General features: G+C 51.5%; 2 protein-coding genes across 3 annotated transcripts; one reads left to right on the top strand and one right to left on the bottom strand.

Annotated features, from left to right (window-relative positions):
• Positions 1-760: 760 nt before the first annotated feature.
• On the top strand, positions 761-7,217 carry LOC116945737 (uncharacterized). The gene is made up of 2 exons (XM_032960246.2): positions 761-934; positions 3,411-7,217. Exons 1-2 carry the CDS (start codon positions 761-763, stop codon positions 4,554-4,556), a joined length of 1,320 nt encoding a protein of 439 aa, XP_032816137.2. The 3' UTR covers positions 4,557-7,217.
• A 219-nt stretch (positions 7,218-7,436) lies between these two features.
• On the bottom strand, positions 7,437-16,197 carry ATMIN (ATM interactor). 2 transcript variants are annotated; one of them, XM_032960232.2, is made up of 5 exons: positions 15,728-16,197; positions 15,164-15,380; positions 13,526-13,654; positions 11,028-11,227; positions 7,437-10,171 (listed from the first exon to the last, which is right to left on the bottom strand). In XM_032960232.2, the coding sequence occupies exons 2-5, from the start codon at positions 15,350-15,352 to the stop codon at positions 7,840-7,842; spliced, it is 2,850 nt and encodes a 949-aa protein (XP_032816123.2). In that variant the 5' UTR covers positions 15,353-15,380; positions 15,728-16,197; the 3' UTR covers positions 7,437-7,839. The 2 variants fall into 2 exon arrangements, with proteins under 2 accessions (XP_032816123.2, XP_075925682.1); XM_076069567.1 differs by lacking the exons at positions 15,164-15,380; positions 15,728-16,197 and adding an exon at positions 14,278-14,846.
• Between the last annotated feature and the right edge of the window lie 4,498 nt (positions 16,198-20,695).

The following is a 20,695-nucleotide window of genomic DNA, read 5'->3' on the forward strand; positions in this document are numbered from 1 at the left end:
GACACGGGGACACCACAGGGAGACACGGGGGGACACAGGGAGACACGGGGACACCACAGGGAGACACGGGGGGACACCACAGGGAGACACGGGGGGACACCACAGGGAGACACGGGGACACCACAGGGAGACACGGGGGGACACCACAGGGAGACACGGGGGAACACCACAGGGAGACACGGGGACACAGGGTCTGTGGGCAGGGCGTGTTACGGAGCGAGACGTGGAGGCAGGTAATCGTCCACGCAGGAGACGCGGGTTCACTCACGGGACATGGGGTGGAGCAGGAGGTGACTTCGCGCACTTGGCATCACTGTAAACTCCTCCTCATCCTCCTCCATCATCACCACCACCTCCTCCTCCTCCAGGGATCTCCCACTCGCGAGGAGAAGGCGGCCCGATGAGACGAGGTTGCTGGGGGGGCTTTTGTGGAGGAGCGCTTCGGTTGAGGAAGCTCCAGCAGGAACGTTGTGATCCAGAGGTTGAGGGGTTGCAGTGAATTGAGGGCGAGGTTGGGAAGAAGGGGGTGCTTGAGGAGGCTGCGAAACGTTGAGCAAGCTAAGGAGGTTGCGGGAGGAGGAGATTGACGAGGGGAGTGCGGGGAATTGACGAGCAGGCCCAGAGTTGTTGAGGAGGTAGTCGAGGAGGGTTGAGAAGACGGGGAGAGGCTGATGTAGCCGAGCAGCTGGAGTCAAAATCTTGAGACGTTGGAGGTTGAGGAAGCTGAGGGAGAAGGCCGACGAGGTTGAGGAGGCCGGGCATGGAGGGCCGTGCGGGCTGGTGTGGCCTAGCCCGTGGCTGCTGCCACGCGTGCCCCGAGGCGGCCGAGAGGCGCAGCGTGGAGGCCCTCCTCGCCTGCAGCGGGACCGCGGACGAGGAGGACGACGAGGAGGAGGAGGAGGCGGTGAGGACGAGGGGAGCCTGGGCTGAAGAGGTGAGAGAGAGAGCTGCTTGTTCCGTCAGCACATCGCGCCGACTGTGCGTGAGCCACGTTCAAGGATAACGGCGGTGGCCGACGCGGGATCGGCGGTGAAGCAGTGCCGGATTATCCTCGTAGCAAAAGTAGCTACACGTGTAGTAGTAGTAGCTACACGTGTAGTAGTAGTAGCTACTACTACACGTGTGTAGCTGCTACTACTACACGTGTGTAGCTGCTACTACTACACGTGTGTAGCTGCTACTACTACACGTGTGTAGCTGCTACTACTACACGTGTGTAGCTGCTACTACTACACGTGTGTAGCTGCTACTACTACACGTGTGTAGCTGCTACTACTACACGTGTGTAGCTGCTACTACTACACATGTGTAGCTGCTACTACTACACATGTGTAGCTGCTACTACTACACATGTGTAGCTGCTACTACTACACATGTGTAGTTGCTACTACTACACATGTGTAGTTGCTACTACTACACATGTGTAGTTGCTACTACTACACATGTGTAGTTGCTACTACTACACATGTGTAGCTGCTACGGGCCCCGCGCTGAATGCTTTCAAGCTATCAATTCTGGTTCAGTGATTCCGCACTTGCTCTATTACTATAATGCTATTACTATAGTACTATAAGGTTAGCGACTTGTATTATCTGGCTGTATAGCAAATGAAAAAATACATTTACTTTACTGGGCAAGTAAAAAAAAGGTGTGTATTTATTTATTTATTCAGGGCTCCCTTATAACACATCCTACCGGCCCCGCACGAGCTTAATCCGGCACTGCGGCGGAGTGAGGAGTGTTGGCTCGCGAAGCGGTGTGGCGTTAGCGAAGGGGGGCCCGTTGAAGTGCTGCTGAATAACGCCGAGCAACCAGAACCTCGTGGGGTTTGGGGGGAACTCATCCAGCCAGATAGTGGACGGACTGCCAGTAGGGACTGCGCGACCGTGTGTACGAGTTTCTTGAGCGGTAACTGTGGAGAGATTGGGGGGGGGGGGGTTGTTGGATGTGGGTGCCCGTAGTGATTTGTAACCGGAGATCCGGGTCATCGTGCATGGGCACCCAGAAGGGATGGAATTTGAATGATGGTGCCGTCACTGTCATTGCTGTTCCGTGTGTTGATCGCGGCGGGGGAGCATAGACGTGGGGGCACAGTGTAGTACAATGAAGTTCGCTGCACTGCCCACTGATGGCAAGGCAGTAACGCTGCCAGCCTACGGCGCGTGTTATGCCGAACAAGGCAATTAGCCAGCCAGCTTTTCGCGCCTTAGTAGCAGCGCACTCAGAGCAATTGTTTGAGCCCGTCTTCCATGCGTCCGGTGATATTTGCGGCCGTTCGTCAGCATTGGTTCAAGCAAGCCTTACTGCTCCGCTGATGAGACACCGGACGTCGAAGCCGGTCCAGTGTCGCTTGTCCTGAGATCAGCGCTGCCGAAATGACGCGCTTCCAGCAGGCCGCGTGCGGTGCCTGATGGGTTGTGTAAGAAATTATTTTACAGCAGTAAGTCGTCATGCGGAGAGGTGGATCGGTGAAGAAAACGTTAGTGGTGCTTATTTAAATCATCATCCAACGTGGGTCGACACAATAGGTATCACTTTGTGGGAGGCCAAACAGTGATTCAAACTAAACATTTTTTTTTTAATTTTACTAGTTAAAACAAAAAAAGAGCTATAGAGCTCAACGGACCTTACCTGGTCAAATAAAAAAATAGTTTCAGTAGTTTCGTTTTCCCTCTTCCATGCCGTGTGGGTCGTGGGTGCTGTTTGACCAATCGTCGAGTTGATCATTGCGAGTTGTTGAACGTAGCCCTGCAGCCTATAACACCTGTTGTGCATGGAGTATACTGTCTTTGGGAGAAGATAAAACGTAAACATTTCGACCAATCGCAGAACAATTGCGTAGGATGTCCCCGGTTGCGCTGTGTGACTCTCCGATGCGTTATTGGATCGTGCCACGCGCGTTGTTCGCCATCATTGGCTACGTAGGTCCGAAAAGGTCAACATACGTACATTATGTCCGACGTTTTGCTCCACGCGTTGGGAGTTTCTTCAGGAAGTGAAAACACAATGCACGCAGTCCAACCCGAAAACAAAACACACATCAGAGAAGCAGACTCGGACTTTATTATTTTAGCCGCCAAGGCCCCATTGAGCCAGGCAGCTCCTTTTACTCCACCGACAGCCACAGACCCATCGGCTGTGGCCGCAGCTACAGCACCTTGCAGGGTGGACGGAATGCGTAACCAAGAGCAAAAACAACAAGTTATTATTGACACAAAACCCATGCCAAAATTTACTGCAAACCAGATAAACAACACAAAGTGCTTACATTAAAGCAAGCCTAGGACTCGTGCGTCATTGTTTTTGTTGTGATTGTCGTGGTTGTTGTTCCTGTGATTGTTGTAGTTGTTCTTATGATTGTTGTGGTGGTTGTTGTTGTTGCTGTGATTGTTATTGTCATCATACTGCAGGTTCACGGTTGGCGCCGCTCCGCTCCCTACTCCCTGCTGACTCCGAACTCCGCGCGGCGCCGCGGCGCCACCGGCCCGTCCACTGCGCCCACCCGCGGGTCCGCCGCGACCTTCCGCCATGGCACTCCGGGCCGGCCCGCGGCCGCTCGGCGAGCGGCCCGGGAGAGCGGTGGCCCGGGAGCGGCGCGGGAGACCTGGGACTTGGCCACAGAGCCGGGGTCTCGGCTCGCGACGCTTCAGCAGACCACGTGGGGCAGATGGACGGGGGACGAGTGGAAAACACGGACGGTCCACAGCGAGGGTTCGTCTCCACGGGGCTGCTACCCTGATCCCAATGAGCAGGATGAGGAGAAGGATGATGAGCAGGATGAGGAGGAGCATGAGGAGGAGCATGAGGAGGTGGAGGAACGAGGGGAGGTGGAGGAGCTCTCCTCGGCTGTGTCTCAGCTCCACGTGGCCTCGCGCGCTATCGTCAGGGACGAGGAGGAGGACTGCGCCACGTCGACCGATGAGCGGAATGAGGATTGGCGAGGCGCGCACCGTGGCCCCATGCCGGAATCCGGCTCCAAAGCCAGTGCGGCCCACGACAGCGACCAGGGGCCCAACTTGCCACCGTCGTTCAGCCTCTACTCAGTCCTGCCGCCGGTGAGGGGCGAGGCTCGCGGCTCTCTGGCCAATCCGGCGTCGGGGCTCTCCGATCCATGGCGGCACCTGGACGCGGACGTGCTCAGGATTGACAATTGCCGGCGTGTCGAGTCGGCACCGGCCGGGAGGGGAAGCGGCGGCTTGAACCACGAGCCGGCGGGCCGCCAACGCTGGAGGAGCTCCCAGCAGCCCGCGGCAGGGAGGGCGGCAGGGAGGGCGGCCAGGAGGGCGACAGGGTCGCGCGCTCACGAGCGAGCGGCCAGGATGCGATGCGGGGTCGGGACTGCCGGCAGGAAGGGCGGACGAACGGGAAAGGATGTGACGGAAAGGCCGGGTTCCGGCGGCGGGAGCGGTGGCGACGGTGGCAACGCGGAGAGCGTGGGGAACGTGCAGCCAGAGGGTTTCGGAACTCGGGATGAGCACAGGGCCAGGGGACGCCTGCCGCTAGTGCAGGGATGCAAGGTCCGTATCCCCATGGTACCACACACACTGCTCTTGTGACTAAGACCAACAGAGTGAAAAAACAGCCTCTGTATCATCGTCACCGCCACCATCGTCATCATCTGATCATCATCAAATGCTCCCTGGGACCTGGATGCGTCTGAGCTATGGTATGGATCCCCACGTGGGACTTTCAACTCAAACCACGGTTGAGAGATGTTTATCGGACGGTGTTAAAGTGCACCGAGTGCAATCGAGAGACACGTGTTAGGCCTGTTTGCAGCGAGCCACTGCTTGACGCTTACCGAAAAAAATACCCGCGGGAACACTCAGCTTACACGCGGGCGTGTGCGACGACCTCACTGCCACGCCGACTCGCCTTTCATCGCTCCGGACTCATTAGCGCGTGCGGCTCCATTGACTGGGGTCATTAATCACGGCGAGAGATCACTGGTCGCGGGATGTGGGTGTTGGCTTACGGTGGGCGTCGGTGGTGAAGGGAGGGGGGGCATTACGATGCTCGCAGCTTGTAGGACGAAAAGCACACCGGGACCGGAGCGCGGTTACTTAAGGCGTCAGCGGCAATGCAGTGGCAACCGGAGCTTGCTAACCTGTGGATCATCGTGCCCTCACTAGCCACCCCCACCCGCACCTCCACAAAAACCCATTTACCCTCACCCGCCCCCGGCTATTTGCAACGCTGAGATGCATAACGCTACGTTAGGTTCACTCAACTAACCACTGCGGGCCCCCTCCCACTGTCCCGCAAAGTTTGTGGTATTGGTACCACAGCACCATTGTGTAACCCCCCTCCCCCGCCCACACCAAGGGAGAAGGAATATTGGAATATTCGCTCCCGCCAGCGGACGTTTGTTGCCCTCAAAGAGGGCCGAGTGTTAAGGTCAGGTGAAGCGATATAAGCTGAGAAAAAAAACCCAGCTACTTCGAAGAGGGCACAGTTAGGGCCAGATGGTATGAACATTTTAAATGCTACTGAAAAAGTGTGAACTTTTTTAGAAATGCTGTAAAAAAAAGTGTCCTTAAAAAAACAAGGTTGTACTTTGAAATACACGCGATTCCTTGTCTACAAAACCAAATAAGGGGGATACAAATATTGTGAAGCGGAAATAATACTTTGTTCGCCTAACTTGTAATGCTGAATGGTACTGGAGCATCGATGCGGCGGCTCACTCATTGCACTCTGATCCCAGCGACCTCGATTCAATTCCCAGCCACAGTGGCGAGTGACATCTGAACAGGTCCTGGGTTTCCCCCTCCTTCACCGACCTGCTCTTTCCATCGTGGTGAAGTATGGTCAAATTACCCCCATTACCGAGAAGGCGTGGGGAGGCATTCAGCAATGGATTGAATAGGGGCTGTACAATGACCTACTCCTCTCTACAGAACACATAGCGGCAGAGCGGTGGTGCAGTGCTCCACACTTGTGTCACAGCAAGAAGGGCCTGGGTCCGATTCCCGCCTCGACAGCCTTTCATTGCGAAGTTTAATTTATTTTCCCCCTGTTCTGCGTGGATTTCCTCCAGGTTCCCCAGTTTCCTCCCATAGTTTAAAAACAAACAATCAAAACCCCATACAATGCAACCGGTGTTGATGGAAACAACTTGAATGCTGCAAAATTACCTGACAATTATTCAATCGAGATGACTTGCACACACACACGTGGTCGGCGTTGGGTGCTTGCAAGTCGTTGGCGCTAAAAGACCCGGCAGGGGCGCTTGTAATTATTAACGGCCACGGGCGGGACCTCGAGCGTGCCCGTGCACGGCGATTGATCGTAACCGCCGATACTCGGCGACGATGTGTAATGTCGCCCCCCCCCCCCCCCCGCTGTAAAGTAACACGCGTCTTTAAAATATACAGACGCCACGGGAGGGGGTGCGGTCGCGCTGGGGTCGCGCTGGGGTCGAGCAGAGGAACGGGGGATGGTTAAAGATTACGTACCAAGCCAGTATGTATGTTGAACTTCTTGTGCACTGTACGTAGCTAACCGTGCTAACCGGAGGTGCAGGGGAAGGACAACAAACTAGTGTTCTTATTCGTAAGGTTTTCCTCTTAGTGCAAAGCAATTTACGTGCATTTTTTCGTAGGATTGTTAAGCGTTAATTGGAGGTAAATATACGCTTATGTCAAGGTGGCTATTCGGGTCTCTCACCATCACGAACCACCTGTCCCGTTAAACGGATGTTGAAAGCGTGCGTGTGCGAGATGTATTCATCCACAATAGGCCGGATAAACTACAGTTAATCCCATCTGCTGATTCAGGCCAAATTAATTGGCCAGGATCACCTTGCCCAATTTTATTCGAAAGGGCGCCGCGGTGGCTAGGAGATGTTAACTACCTCACCTGGTATACAGGAGTTCGATCCCGACCCTGACGCCTGCTGTATATTTGGAGTTTGCACGTTCTCCCCATGGTCGCATGGATTCTTCTCCGGGTGCTCTGGTTTTTTCCCTCCACATTTCGATTCAACATGCGAGTATTTGGCTGCGATAAATTTCCACATAAGCCACTTCATTGAGCTGTCATTTGTGGTCCGATCGCTTTTGAAAAAGAGCTATATAGCTGAGTTGGCCTTTACCTGGTAAAATAAGTTTAGTTTTAATTTAGAAAATGCAGCTTTCAAGCCATGTTCTTGTTGCTGCCCCTCCACTGTCAGGCCATTTGACGCGTCGTGAATGATTAAAATGGAGAGATTATTATTCGCTCGAGCGGACTTGTTTTATTCACACTCAACTCTCGCGAACAGCAGTTTTTGCTGACGAAAAAAGAATAGGCTTCACCCTTCCCGGCAAGGCATCAAGGCTGCACTAACCACACGCATGCTTGTGATAACACAGTGCAGTTTCGCTGCAAAATTGTACAGTTATTTGTGAACGACGGTCAAAAACGAAATTTTAAATAAAGGATTTGGCAACACGTTGCTTGCACAATCGCTTGCGTCAACAGTTTTATTGTGCATTCTGTAGAAAAATATCCCAAAGTGCAAATAAACTAACTTCACATGGAACACCGATTCGACTTTATCGGGGATCCGCAACATCCCTGCAGCAGCAGCAGCAGCATCGTCGTCTGGGAATCCGAGGATCAGACGGAGGCGTCGTAGCGTGGCGCCACTGTAACGCGAACCAGGTCCCCACTGCCCTGAGGGTGGCATTCACTATTAATGATTTCACCACGGCATCTTGGATACGGATCGTTTACATTGCTCGACAGCTGCCATGGTGGGGGGAGGGGGCCGGGGGTGGGCACCATTGATCAGACACGAGTAACGCACGAGTGACGTCGCGCGCGGGGTGGCTGAACCAGCGCGATCGGCCGGCATTAAAAGTGGAAGTGCTGGAAAATGGAGGGCACATCGGCCTTGGCGCCTGCCCTCGACCCCGCGTGCGACTCCTCGCTCTCGGCCGAGGAGCCGTATCCTGGCGAGGTCTGTGCGTCGATGGACCCGAAGGGCGTCTCCATGCCTCCGAAGTCCAAATCCGAGAGCAGGAAGTCGTCCTCCATGGTCTGCGTCTCGATGCTGGTGAAAAAGAAATCGTCCAGGTCGTTGCGGGGCGTCTGGGTCTCGGCAGAGCTCAGAGGAGCGCGGGAGCTGCCCCCCGCCCGTGTCTCTCTGTGAAGTGAGCCGGGCTCGGCCGAGAAGTTCATCACCGGATTGTCGAGCTCGGGAATGGACGCGACTTGTTCCTGCGGCGCACCGGGCTCCGTCTGGGTTTGAATGTGCAGAGGCACGCAGCTCGACGTGAAGTCCAGCCTCAGTGCGTTGTCTCCTGCCGAGTCTTCGGTGGAGAACGAGGAATCTCTGCGCACATCCGCCCGCATCATGGAGGGGTGTGCGAGCATCTCGCCCTTGAGATCGATAGAATCAGGGCACGCCATGGAGGACCCTCGCTGCAAAAACAAGTCGGTCTGTGTCTCCGTGTTGAGGGCACTGTTGCACGCAAAAGTCATTTGGCTCTCGGGCAGCCTAGAGGCATACTCTAGAAAGTTTCCAAGGTCAGTTTGGGTCTGAGTATCCAGCAGTTCAGTGCAGTTTCCAGAAAACCCAGCTCGGACTGCAGGGAATTCCAGGGAGGAGTCCTGTAACAGAACCTCCAGGTCGGTCTGGGTGTAACTGTCAAACATTTCCATGTTGAAGTCGTCTACCAGCATCATCGACGTCTGGGTAGCCCCGTCCACCCTCGTGCTATCGGGGGCTACGGAGTTCGGCGCCACCAGCGACGTGTCCGTCTGGGCGGACGTGTCCAGCGTGCCGGGCGCGATGCAGTGGTCACCCCGGTCTCGCGAGTGAGATGGGAGCGCCGCCCCCGACAGCAGCTGCTCCAAGTACAACTCAAAGTCGTGCGTGTGCGTCTCCGTGTCCACGCCGCTGGCACAGCCAGCACGCGTCTGGCTCGGATCTCTGTTTGTATTTTCAGGCGCAGTCGCCCTGTCGCAAACAACCGATTCGAGGGTGCTCAACTGATTATGCTTGAGACCCTGGCCGAGCATAGCCATGGCGTGTAAAGTGCTGTACATGGAAGGATCCTTGAGTAGGCCGAGCACCGTTGAGTTATTGTCACCAACAAATATGCCAGCGTTACACGGTGTTGAAATGTCATACGTACCACCACTAAGCTTTGGACACGATGAAATATTTCTGCCATTCGGATCCCACGATGCAACGTTGGGAATTAATTGCTTCTCTGTCAACTTCGTGATTTGTATTTGGTCTTGCTCCGATTCTGTCTGTACCGCAAAGTTGGACGTTGTTCTTTGAGGATTGTGCTGGGTTTGCGTGCAAACGCTATTTGGCGCGGAACCCACGGCGGTGAAGCTAACATCGGTTTGCGCATTTGCACTGACCAAGAAATTCAGCGGATGTGAGTACGTGTTCGTGGCTGAAGAATATGGGTTAGACGCAGCATAGATATCATTAATGCACACCTCGGTCTGAGCTTCGCACGTAATCGCTTTCGGTGATGCGTGAGATACGGTGGAGACCGGCCGGAAACGATCCTTGTCACCGAGGTCCAAAACAGCGCCAACTCCCTTGGAGCCCTTGGCGTTGGCGCTGCCGAACGCGCCAGGGACGAGCGCCAGCGTGCTCACGATAGCGCCCGCCTCATCCACGGCGACCACCACCGGTTTGATGGAGCTGCCCTCTCTGTGGCCGAGCAGGGCCGCCGCCCCCCGCTGAGTCACCGATAGCTTCAGCAGCACCGCACTCGGCTTGGGCAGCAGCAACCGTTTGGACGGTGCTCTCAACGGAGCGGACGGCGCTGGCGGCGGTGGCGGCGTGGGCAGCGGGTCGCTCTCGCACTTAGGTTTCGAGGAGGCGACCTTTGGACGCACAGCATGCTGCTCCACGCACCTCCCTCTCGCCCTCGGCGCGACCGCCGCCCGCACCTGATCTGCGGCGATGGATGGGCCTCGCTGAGCGGCGCGCGCAGGAGAGGGGATCGGCGCCGGCGGGCAGGCGTCCGGCGTCTTCGGGGAAGATTTTTCGAACGCCGGCCCGGGCTTCTGCTGAGGTGTTGCCACCGCCATGTCTTGCCCCGTGGGGGTGGAGTCACCGGCGTGAACATCGGGCTGCTGCGTGACCGACACGACCCTCGTGGGGGTTTGCACGCTGGACTGGCTCTCCAGCTTTCGTTTGCGCCCGGGCGGCACTCTTGAAACAAACAAAAAAACACATGTAGATGAATTACAGTAAAAGTGGTCGTATTAATGCAGACTTGAAGAACCATAAGAGCTGTTATAGATACAAATCTCTGGACTGTGTTCCAGGCTATCTTGATATGATGTTCAAGTAAAAACAAAACGACTATGAAGTTATGATCAGGCTGTAGTATCCTCGTGCCATAGTGATGGTCGCTGCACGTCTGTACCAAAAGGTATGGAAATTATATTGCAGTGATGGCTTTGCAGAGTTATCATGGAAATAAACGCATCAAATATTCAAATAGTCCATGTCGGGCAGCCTGGGAGAGCTCCAGCATGTAACTACACGATTAAAAGATGTATGTTTCAATTACACCTTCCTTTAAAACAATAACTAAGGTGCTGGCACCAGTGATCTCAGCTCCCTTATGCTGGCACCAGCAATCCCAGCCTTAAAATAACTTTATTTCACCAGGCAAGGCCGACTGAGCTATATAGCTCTTTTTCAGAAGCGACCTGGCCACAAATGATAGCTCAACGAAGTGGTTTATGTGAACATTTATAGCAGCCAAATACTTTAAGCGCATGTTTCTAAATGTGGAGGGAAAACCGGAGGACCCAGAGAGAAATTCACACGACCACGGGAAGAACATGCAAACTCCAAATATAGAGGCATCAGGGTCGGAATCGGATCCACGACATCTTGTATACCAGGTGAGGTAGTTAACATCTTGCCACCGCGGCACCCCTCTTTCCCATACTGGCACCAGCAATTCCAATTCGCCACGTCCCTTATGCTAGCACCAGCGATCCCAGCTGCGGCCCTGCGCTTGCACCAGAATTCCCGTCTCCCCACGCTGGCGTGCCTGTGCTCCTCCGGCAACACGTGGCTGGTGCGGTAGGCGTGGGAGAGCAGTGCGGTGCGGCTGACGTAGGGGCAGCCACAGGAGCAGCTGAACACTCGGCCACAGTCGCCCTGGTGCCGCCGCAGGTCGGCGCGCGTGCTGTACCGGCGCTCGCACACCCCGCACTCGTGCGTCCGCTCCGCATGCATCTTCAGGTAGTGCTGCGGGGAGTGAGCGTTGGCAGTGTGGATCACTGATGTTATGTAAAAACTTTGTACCCGTGGCACCACATCACGAGAAGGCGAGTAGAGTCGGTTACATAAAAGGGGTAGACGGGGCAAGATGACGTGGAAAGGGAAGGGATGCCGGGATGGAAGTCCCCAAAGATGGACAGAGTGCACAGCTCAAGATAAGTAGCACTCCAGCGCTGTCCTACCAGACAGTCTCGTCCCTTCACCTGATGAAGGCCGCTTGTGTTGTGGCCGAAACGTCGTGAGAATATTATTGTGTTATTTTATTTTATCAATTTATTATTTTATTCTCATTCTACGTGACTTTACCGAAAGGACAAAAGAAGATGAATCATTGCAGTCACGAAAGCTTTAAATCGAAAAGTAGCAGGAAGATACAGTGAGGGAAAAAAGTATTTGATCCCCTGCTGATTTTGTACGTTTGCCCACTGACAAAGAAATGATCAGTCTATAATTTTAATGGTAGGTTTATTTGAACAGTGAGAGACAGAATAACAACAAAATCCAGAAAAACGCATGTCAAAAATGTTATAAATTAATTTGCATTTTAATGAGGGAAATAAGTATTTGACCCCTCTGCAAAACATGACTTAATACTTGGTGGCAAAACCCTTGTTGGCAATCACAGAGGTCAGACGTTTTTTGTGGTTGGTCACCAGGTTTGCAGATCTCAAAGTCATTAAGGTTTCGAGGCTGACGTTTGGCAACTCGAACCTTCAGCTCCCTCCACAGATTTTCTATGGGATTAAGGTCTGGAGACTGGCTAGGCCACTCCAGGACCTTAATGTGCTTCTTCTTGAGCCACTCCTTTGTTGCCTTGGCCATTGTCATTGTCATGCTAGAATACCAATCCACGACCCATTTTTAATACCCTGGCTGAGGGAAGGAGGTTCTCACCCAAGATTTGACGGTACATAGCCCCGTCCATCGTCCCTTTGATGCGGTGAAGTTGCCCTGTCCCCTTAGCAGAAAAACACCCCCAAAGCATAATGTTTCCACCTCCATGTTTGACGGTGGGGATGGTGTTCTTGGAGTCATAGGCAGCATTCCTCCTCCTCCAAACACGGCGAGTTGAGTTGATGCCAAAGAGCTCCATTTTGGTCTCATCTGACCACAACACTTTCACCCAGTTGTCCTCTGAATCATTCAGATATTCATTGGCAAACTTCAGACAGGCACTGTTCAAATAAACCTACCATTAAAATTATAGACTGATCATTTCTTTGTCAGTGGGCAAACGTACAAAATCAGCAGGGGATCAAATACTTTTTTCCCTCACCCTATCAGCGCTGGGCAGGAAATGGAGGGGGAGAAGGAATGAAAAGGTGATGACAGCGGAGGGAAGAGAGGCAGATAAAACGAAGGACCGAGCAGAAGTGAGCTGCACGGAGTAGCGTCTGTTTTCGAAGGGGGCGGTATTCAGAGTGAGATGGTTAGGAAACCTAGGGTTCAGGTTTAGGGATTAAGTGTATGGTTAGCAGTTAGGGTTTATGGTTATACTGGTAGGAACGAAGTTGTAAACTGAGTGTACCAGCCTGCAATAGATTAATGTGTCCGTCCGTCCGTGCCCTTTCAATACTTTAACGAAGTGAAATCTCGTGCTGTTGGGTGTAAAATCAGCAATAGACAGCGCAGAGACTTGTCCTACCAGCCCACCCTGCAGGGACCTGTTTGTTGAGAGTTTATGGTTAGTGTTTATGGTTGGCTATAGGTGTTATGGTTTATATTATGGTTAGTTACAATGGTACCCAAGACCTCTCTCCTTACTCAGCATCTGCAGAAACAATAGTCTAAGCTATAGCTTAAATTCTCGCTGAATATATTCTTAGCCACTGGTAGACCGGAGTAGGTGGCACGTGACCAGAAACGACGGTCCACAGAGAGAGGAACACTGGATGTTGTGTGATGGGTGCAGAAATATTGTCCGGTTCGCCAACGCAAACAGCCCCCGCAAACTCCGTTCATCCTCTCAGCATCGGCTTTAGGTAAACCATCGAACAAAGACGGTCACCCCATCGCGCGCTTTCAGATGCGCTTCTGCGGCCGTCTGGAATGCTCTTCCTTCCGATATCGGGAAGCCACCGGAGCTATGCACTTTTAAATCTATACTGAAAACGAATTTCTTGAGAACTGCTTTTTGTGTTTATTTTGTTGTCGTGCCCCCGTACTTTTGATAGCACGGTTGGCCACGTACGGTGCAAAAGAAGTTCAACATACATACGTACAATGAATTCTTGGCCTCGCCCCCTGCCTGAAACGGCGACTCACCTGCCGCACAAGGGAGAACTGTGGGAATGGCCTCCCTGGCCCTCTGGGACAGCCTTGCACAGGGCAGCAGTAGAGCTTGGGTCGGCCATCTGACGAGCGGGACGGTCTGTCGGACGGCTGTGGGCCCTCCTAAACGACGCGGAGTAGTCCCAGGTGAGTATCCCAGGTGAGTATCCCAGGTGAGTATCCCAGGTGAGTATCCCAGGTGAGTAGTCCCAGGTGAGTAGTCCCAGGTGAGTATCCCAGGTGAGTATCCCAGGTGAGTATCCCAGGTGAGTATCCCAGGTGAGTAGTCCCAGGTGAGTATCCCAGGTGAGTAGTCCCAGGTGAGTATCCCAGGTGAGTATCCCAGGTGAGTATCCCAGGTGAGTAGTCCCAGGTGAGTAGTCCCAGGTGAGTATCCCAGGTGAGTATCCCAGGTGAGTATCCCAGGTGAGTAGTCCCAGGTGAGTAGTCCCAGGTGAGTATCCCAGGTGAGTATCCCAGGTGAGTAGTCCCAGGTGAGTAGTCCCAGGTGAGTATCCCAGGTGAGTATCCCAGGTGAGTAGTCCCAGGTGAGTATCCCAGGTGAGTATCCCAGGTGAGTAGTCCCAGGTGAGTATCCCAGGTGAGTAGTCCCAGGTTAGTAGTCCCAGGTGAGTAGTCCCAGGTGAGTAGTCCCAGGTGAGTATCCCAGGTGAGTATCCCAGCTCGCGCGAAGCACACAAGAGGGGGTTTTGGTGTCTTGTGGATTGGTAACTACGGGACAGTACACGATTGAGATTGCGCTGGGAAATCATGGCCCGCCCCTCCTGCGACAACGTGGCAGGACACTCCTGCAATGAGGTACATGAGACTCGGTGAGACTTTCCTGGGTAAAACACACCTTAGAAAGGGCTCGTTGCGGAGAATGTACACAACAACGCCGCAACTCCGATTAGTTACGTACGGCGCAAAAGAAGTCCTACACAAGCAGCCGTGTCATCCTCACACATCCGTCTCGGCACACAAAAATAAAGTCATTTTACAATCATTCAGCCAGCACGGCCCTCCTCTGAGAGCGCACAACTTCAGCAGCATTACCGCAAGACGCGCAACCTGTGGACCGGCGTTGACACACATTCATGCCGTACATAATATACATTGACATAGTTGTTGGTGTAGGTCTGTAGTGTGTAGATAATGACGGGGAGAGAGAGGTGCGTGTGTGTTGATAACGCTTGCGCTGTAGGGATCTGTTGTACATCATTGCTGGCGGCAGGAATGGATCTGTCGTGTGCAGGTAATATGTCACTGCTCTAGTCTACACTGTTCTGAGGACGGTGCAGTGTCATTCTGCGGCTAAGGTGTGTCTCGTGTGGATCTTATATTCGTGGCATCTGTGTACTGTGCGGTTATGCTGGTGTCACGTGTAATAAAGTGGGTGATGTGTCCCATGCGGTGTGGTCTTGTGTGGTGTGGTTTAACCCCATGTGGTGTGCTGTATGCAGTGTGGTCGTACCCCGTATGTGGTGTGGTCTGACCCGTATGTGGTGTGGTCTGATCGGTATGGTGTGGCCCGTGTGGGGTGGTGTGCCCCGTGTGGGGTGGTGTGGCGTGCCTCTTGCTGTGTGCCCTGCCTTGGTGTGGCTCCACGTTGTGATGGTGTGCGACCCTCACCCTCACGCCGTGCGCCTTGTCCAGGTGCATGCGAAGCGCGGGTTCGTTGGGCAGAGCGCGACCGCATCGCGGCACGGGGCACGCGATGTTGGTGCGGACCGCGCGGCCCAGCTCCTGGGCCGAGGGCACGACCAGCATCGAGACCTCCCTCGCGGCCTCACCAGGCACCGGGCCCGTTGCGGCCGTCATGCCAGCGGCCTCAAGCACACACCCGATCCTATGTGGGCCCCCACACACCCGATCCTATGTGGGCCCCCACACACCCGATCCTATGAGGGATCGTCGCCAGCCTTTGCGCCGCGGACCAAGCCCGCGCGCAAGTTTCTCAATCAGCCGAGGTCGATTTGCCAAAACCGTGCAATATACACCACCGTAATCAACCTGTACACGAGATCGACACAATCAATTCCTGCCACCCGAACACGAGACGCCAAATCCCGTAACGGTGGCAACCCCAGCCCAGACCAGGTCCCGTGGTGCCCCGACTCGGCCTAGTTGCCCGGCCAGGCTTAGCCCGCCCGAGTCGACAAGGCCGAGGGCTTGGTGCCGACTCGCGGTGCTAACCTCGGACGATTTTAAACCCGGGGCCGAACCGAACCGGCCGATGTTCCGACCCCGAAGGCTGATTGCGGGCCCACTGGTGTCCGTGTCGCGGCGTGTCTCGCTCCCTGACGTGTCTGTCTGTGTGTGCGTGAGTGCGTCTATCCCAGTGAAGTGTCTGTCGATTTCTCTATAAATGCCTGTAGGTTGTATCGCTCTCTCTCTGTATGTTGTATCTCTGGCATGCAGTCTCCTATGAGTTGTCTCTTGGTGTCTAACTGTAGGTTGTCTCTCTCTGTATGTTGTATCTCTGGCATGCAGTCTCCTATGAGTTGCCTCTTGGTGTCTAACTCATTGTGTCGATGTACAACGCCGGGTTGTCCGCGCCGCCGTTGCTGTGCTACGCGCGTGAGGGCGCGAGGTGGCGTCACCCACCCCCCCACACACACAGCAAAGACAAAGATCCCCCGTGTAGCCTACACACACTGTTGGGGCAAGTGCTGTTCGCGAGTTGCTCGCCTCTTTAAGGACTGTACTGCGGCTCTTAAAATATTGAGGATTACCATGGGAGTTCAGTTTACCGTGGGAGTCCAGTTTACCATGGAAGTCTATTTTACCATGGAAGTCCAGTTTACAACAGGGGTCCAGTTTACCATGGGAGCCCAGTTTACCATGGGAGTCCAGTTTACAACAGGGGTCCAGTTTACCATGGGAGCCCAGTTTACCATGGAAGTCTATTTTACCATGGAAGTCCAGTTTACAACAGGGGTCCAGTTTACCATGGGAGCCCAGTTTGCCATGTGAGTCCAGTTTACAACAGGGGTCCAGTTTACCATGGAAGTCCAGTTTACCGTGGGAGTCCAGTTTACAACAGGAATCCAGTTTACCATGGAAGTCCAGTTTACCATGGGAGTCCAGTTTACCATGGAAGTCCAGTTTACCGTGGGAGTCCAGTTTACAACAGGAGTCCAGTTTACCATGGGAGTCCAGTTTACCGTGGGAGTACAGTTTACCATGGGAGTCCAGTTTGCCATGGAAGTCCAGTTTACAACGGGAGCCCAGTTTACCGTGGAAGTACAGTTTACCATGGGAGTCCAGTTTGCCATGGAAGTCCAGTTTACAACGGGAGCCCAGTTCACGGTGGAAGTCTATTTTACCATGGGGGTCCAGTTTACCATGGGAGTCCAGTTTACCATGGTCAGGAGCCGGCAACCTGCCGCTCCAGAGCATCATGCGGCTCTTTATGGACTGATTTGTGACGTCATTTATGAAGGACCGACTCGTATTGACCCACAGTGCATTGCGGCACTTAAAATGTTGAGGTTTTTTTTTATAAACCGAATTCTAAAAAGATGGCACTTCTTGTTATTTTGGTTACTGACCCCCTAAACTAGACGAGCACCGGAACTGGTTCAGATATTGGCCACCGTTATTGTTCGTGAGCCGGAAATCCAACTGGGATCGCCGGGTTCAGAGATAAGTTGTCACTCAAGAGTCACAACAGGAATGAGGCAGCGTTGGTGAATTCGTGTTGTGTACGTTGAACTTCATTCCCACCGTACGTAGCCAACCGCGCTGATGGGAGGTCCGGGGAAGGACAACAAACTCAACACAACAATCAGTTCCAAAGAAATGAGGTTTGAATCTACATTTAACAGTGTATAGCTGCATTGGCTTCCTGATAGTCTCTAGTTTTGCGTCTAACTGGAACCCACATCTAAGAGAGCGGGCCTTTTCGCCTATAGGTCCACACACTGTCTGAACCTGTCCACAGTCTGTATTAAACCAGGGGTCGTCAACCAAAATAACAAGAAGAGCCGCAATGCATTTGGTGAATACGATTCGGTCCTTAATAAATGTCACGGAAGCAGTCCGTAAAGGCTCCAGAACCCCAGCATTAAACCGATGGAAGGCCGTGCGGCTGATGGGATGCATAATAATTTTTGTATTCGTTTTACGCGGAGACACACATACGGGACGTTTATAGTGTACTTGTTAGTTTCCCAAGTGTCGCAGATTAGTTCACACGCACACGTCAGCTTTGTGTTTAACATCATGTCCTAGATTCTCAGGGGTGGGCACATTTTTTGACTCGCGGGCCACAATGGGTTCTAAAATTTGACAGAGGGGCCGGGCCAGGAACAGATGGATGGAGTGTTTGTGTGAACTAATATAAATGACATGTAAAAATCATTACATTAAAGGATTTGGCCTTTAACCAGTAGCAAAGCATTTATTTGCAAGGCAATTTAACAAATTGCACGAACATGAACAATACAAAAACATGTCGTAACTCCCGATCAAAGTGCGCCATCTAATGGGGAAATGTGGGCATTACAGGAGAAGGGGAAATTTTAATTTAATATTTGGACAAGTTCGGCGGGCTGGATTAAAAAGCCCAACGGGCATTATACGGCCCGGGGGAAACAATCCTATCTGCTATATATTAAAAAAAAACTTTTAACATGCATTGAACGTATGTATCATATCGTGGTAACCCTAAAATGAAATCGCTAAAGCTATGTATCATACATGCATTCAACGTATCGTAACGTATCATATTCTACTGTACCCACCAAGATTCTGTCCGTCGTCTGCATACTTGAACGATGTTAGGATGATGGCTACACTAACTTAGTTGTCGGAAGAGGAGGATGGCGATGATAAAGTTACAGTATCGTACCTCGTACGCTGCTGCGTTTGCCTGCCGAGCGAAATTAAAAAAAATATTTTACAATTTTGTCATATCGCAATCGTAAATCGAAATATCGTAAGTCGGACCATCGTAAGTCGGGGACTATCTGTATATATATTTTTTAATCTGATATGTTGTATATCCTAATTATGTTATCAAAGAAAAGGAAAGTCGATAAGGAGGGTAGAGTCGTCCATGAAAAGTGGAGGAATTCATCATTTCTTTCCGGAGGTCAATGGAAAGCCAACAACGCAAATAAAGGTAGCAAACAGCCTCGTCCACTTGTTTCCGAATGTTGATGCCAGTGGTCCAAGAACCGTGAGGCATCAGGAAGCCGGACAGCCGTAGCACTGAGTGAGAAGCTGTACTGCACAGATCATTGTTTCTAGATTTGAAGCTTTCGTGACTGCAAGGATTCATCTTCTTTGGTTCTTTCGGTAAAGTCACGTAGATAAAAAAAGTGTGAAAAATAAAATAAAAATTAAATTGTGAATTTAAACCGCAAACAATTTAGTTGTTTTCATTTGTTGACGTGAATTTACCTACCGTTTTTTTAGATACAGCCGATGTTCGGTCAATTGAGACCGTGTTATTGTGCTTTTCATAATCCCGATTGTGTGGCCCTCGGGAGGTGCATTTGAATCCAAACAGGTCCGCTGTCCAATAAAGTTTGACACCCCTGATTTAAACCATCGTTTTAGTCAAATCGTCTGTGTCAATGTCCCTGTTACAGATACATGCGCGTGCCTTGCAAGGCCTTCATAGGTGCTCGCTAACAGCACTTTCCCCCCTCAACAGTCTGGTAAAGGCAATGACGGGGTGATTTCTAGGAGACAATAACGCAAGGCCGTAATTATAATATATATGGGGGGGGCATAGCCCCGCATATCCCCCCCAAATATTCAAATATGCTAAAAAAGTCCCCCCCAATATATTGATATATTTTTTTTGTTATGCTACGACAGTCAACCACGCACCACCGTCCAAAATGATCATTAGCAAATGTAATCAATCATAACTAAACTTAACAAATTGCCATTATTACTACCGGTTCAAGTATAACGGTGTACTGCAGTTCTGCGTGTGGTTTGTCCAAGTGGTGTTGCCGTACCCCAGCAGAAGCCGTTGCTCGGCTGCCGTGGGTAGGGACAATCAATGTCACACATCATTGGACCTCCTTTGCCAGTACCAAAATATAATAGGGTTTTCCCCCCTTTTTCTGGCAACAAAACTGAAACCTTTTTTTACAAGGATTCATGTCTGCATTAACCACAACACTTGCAGTCAAAATGCAAAAAGGTTTCAGTTTTGTTGCCAGAAAAAAGGGGAAAAACCCTATTATTATATTTTGGTACTGGCAAAGGAGGTCCAATGATGTAGATGCTTGCCCCGAGCCCTCATTACTTTGATAGTGCATTGTCTTTGAGCTGTACGGCTTTTGGCGTCAACTGGTCTAGCACCAATTGAGACAAGGCTCAAAAGAAAACCGTCTCTGGTGTGGACCAATCAGTTTCAAGGACAATGCATATATTATCAGAGTATGTATTTTGTTTGTATTTTGACTGCAAGTATTGTGGTTAATGCAGACATGAATCCTTGTAAAAAAAAGTTTCGGTTTTGTTGCCAAAAAAAAGGGGAAAAACCCTATTATTACACAGTCCTGTCTCTCCATTGAATTACTGTACTTTCAAATGTATAAAAAAGTAGAAAACTAGAATGTAATAAGAGTGTTACGTAGGTTATCTCACTATCGAGCGGAAACAAACGTTTTTGTTGAAAATGGGCCGATTTGCGATTGCTAATCAATCAACCATTTGGAAAGTTACTTGGAAAGTTAATGAGCCACACATTCACCCAGCGACCAACAATGGCGCTCACGGGTATATTTAACTAACGTGAATGTATATTCATGGTTCTTTCGGTAAAGTCACATAGAAGGGAAACAATAAAATAATAAAAAATATAAAACAATTAAATTCTCACGTTTCGACTGGAACACAAGCAGTGGTTTGGCACACCTGATGATGATTGCTTGTGTTGCAGTCGAAACGTCGTGATAATTTTATTGTTTTATATATATTTATTATTTTATTGTTTCCCTTCTACGTGACTTTACCGAAAGAAGCAAGAATATGCATCTCTGCAGTCACAAAAGCTTTAAATACAAATTTAACGTGAATGTTTTTATTAAGGTTATATTTAACTAACGTTAATGTTTTTATTAAGTTACATTTGTCAGAAAGCCCACGTGAAGTCTGAGTACAGTGACAATCATTTATGTGGCAGCTGCATTTGTC

This window comes from Petromyzon marinus, chromosome 25, assembly GCF_048934315.1.
Source record: "Petromyzon marinus isolate PM22_M1 ecotype Great Lakes invasive population chromosome 25, UKy_Petmar_22M1.pri1.0, whole genome shotgun sequence".
In the NCBI taxonomy this organism is placed as follows: domain Eukaryota; kingdom Metazoa; phylum Chordata; class Hyperoartia; order Petromyzontiformes; family Petromyzontidae; genus Petromyzon; species Petromyzon marinus.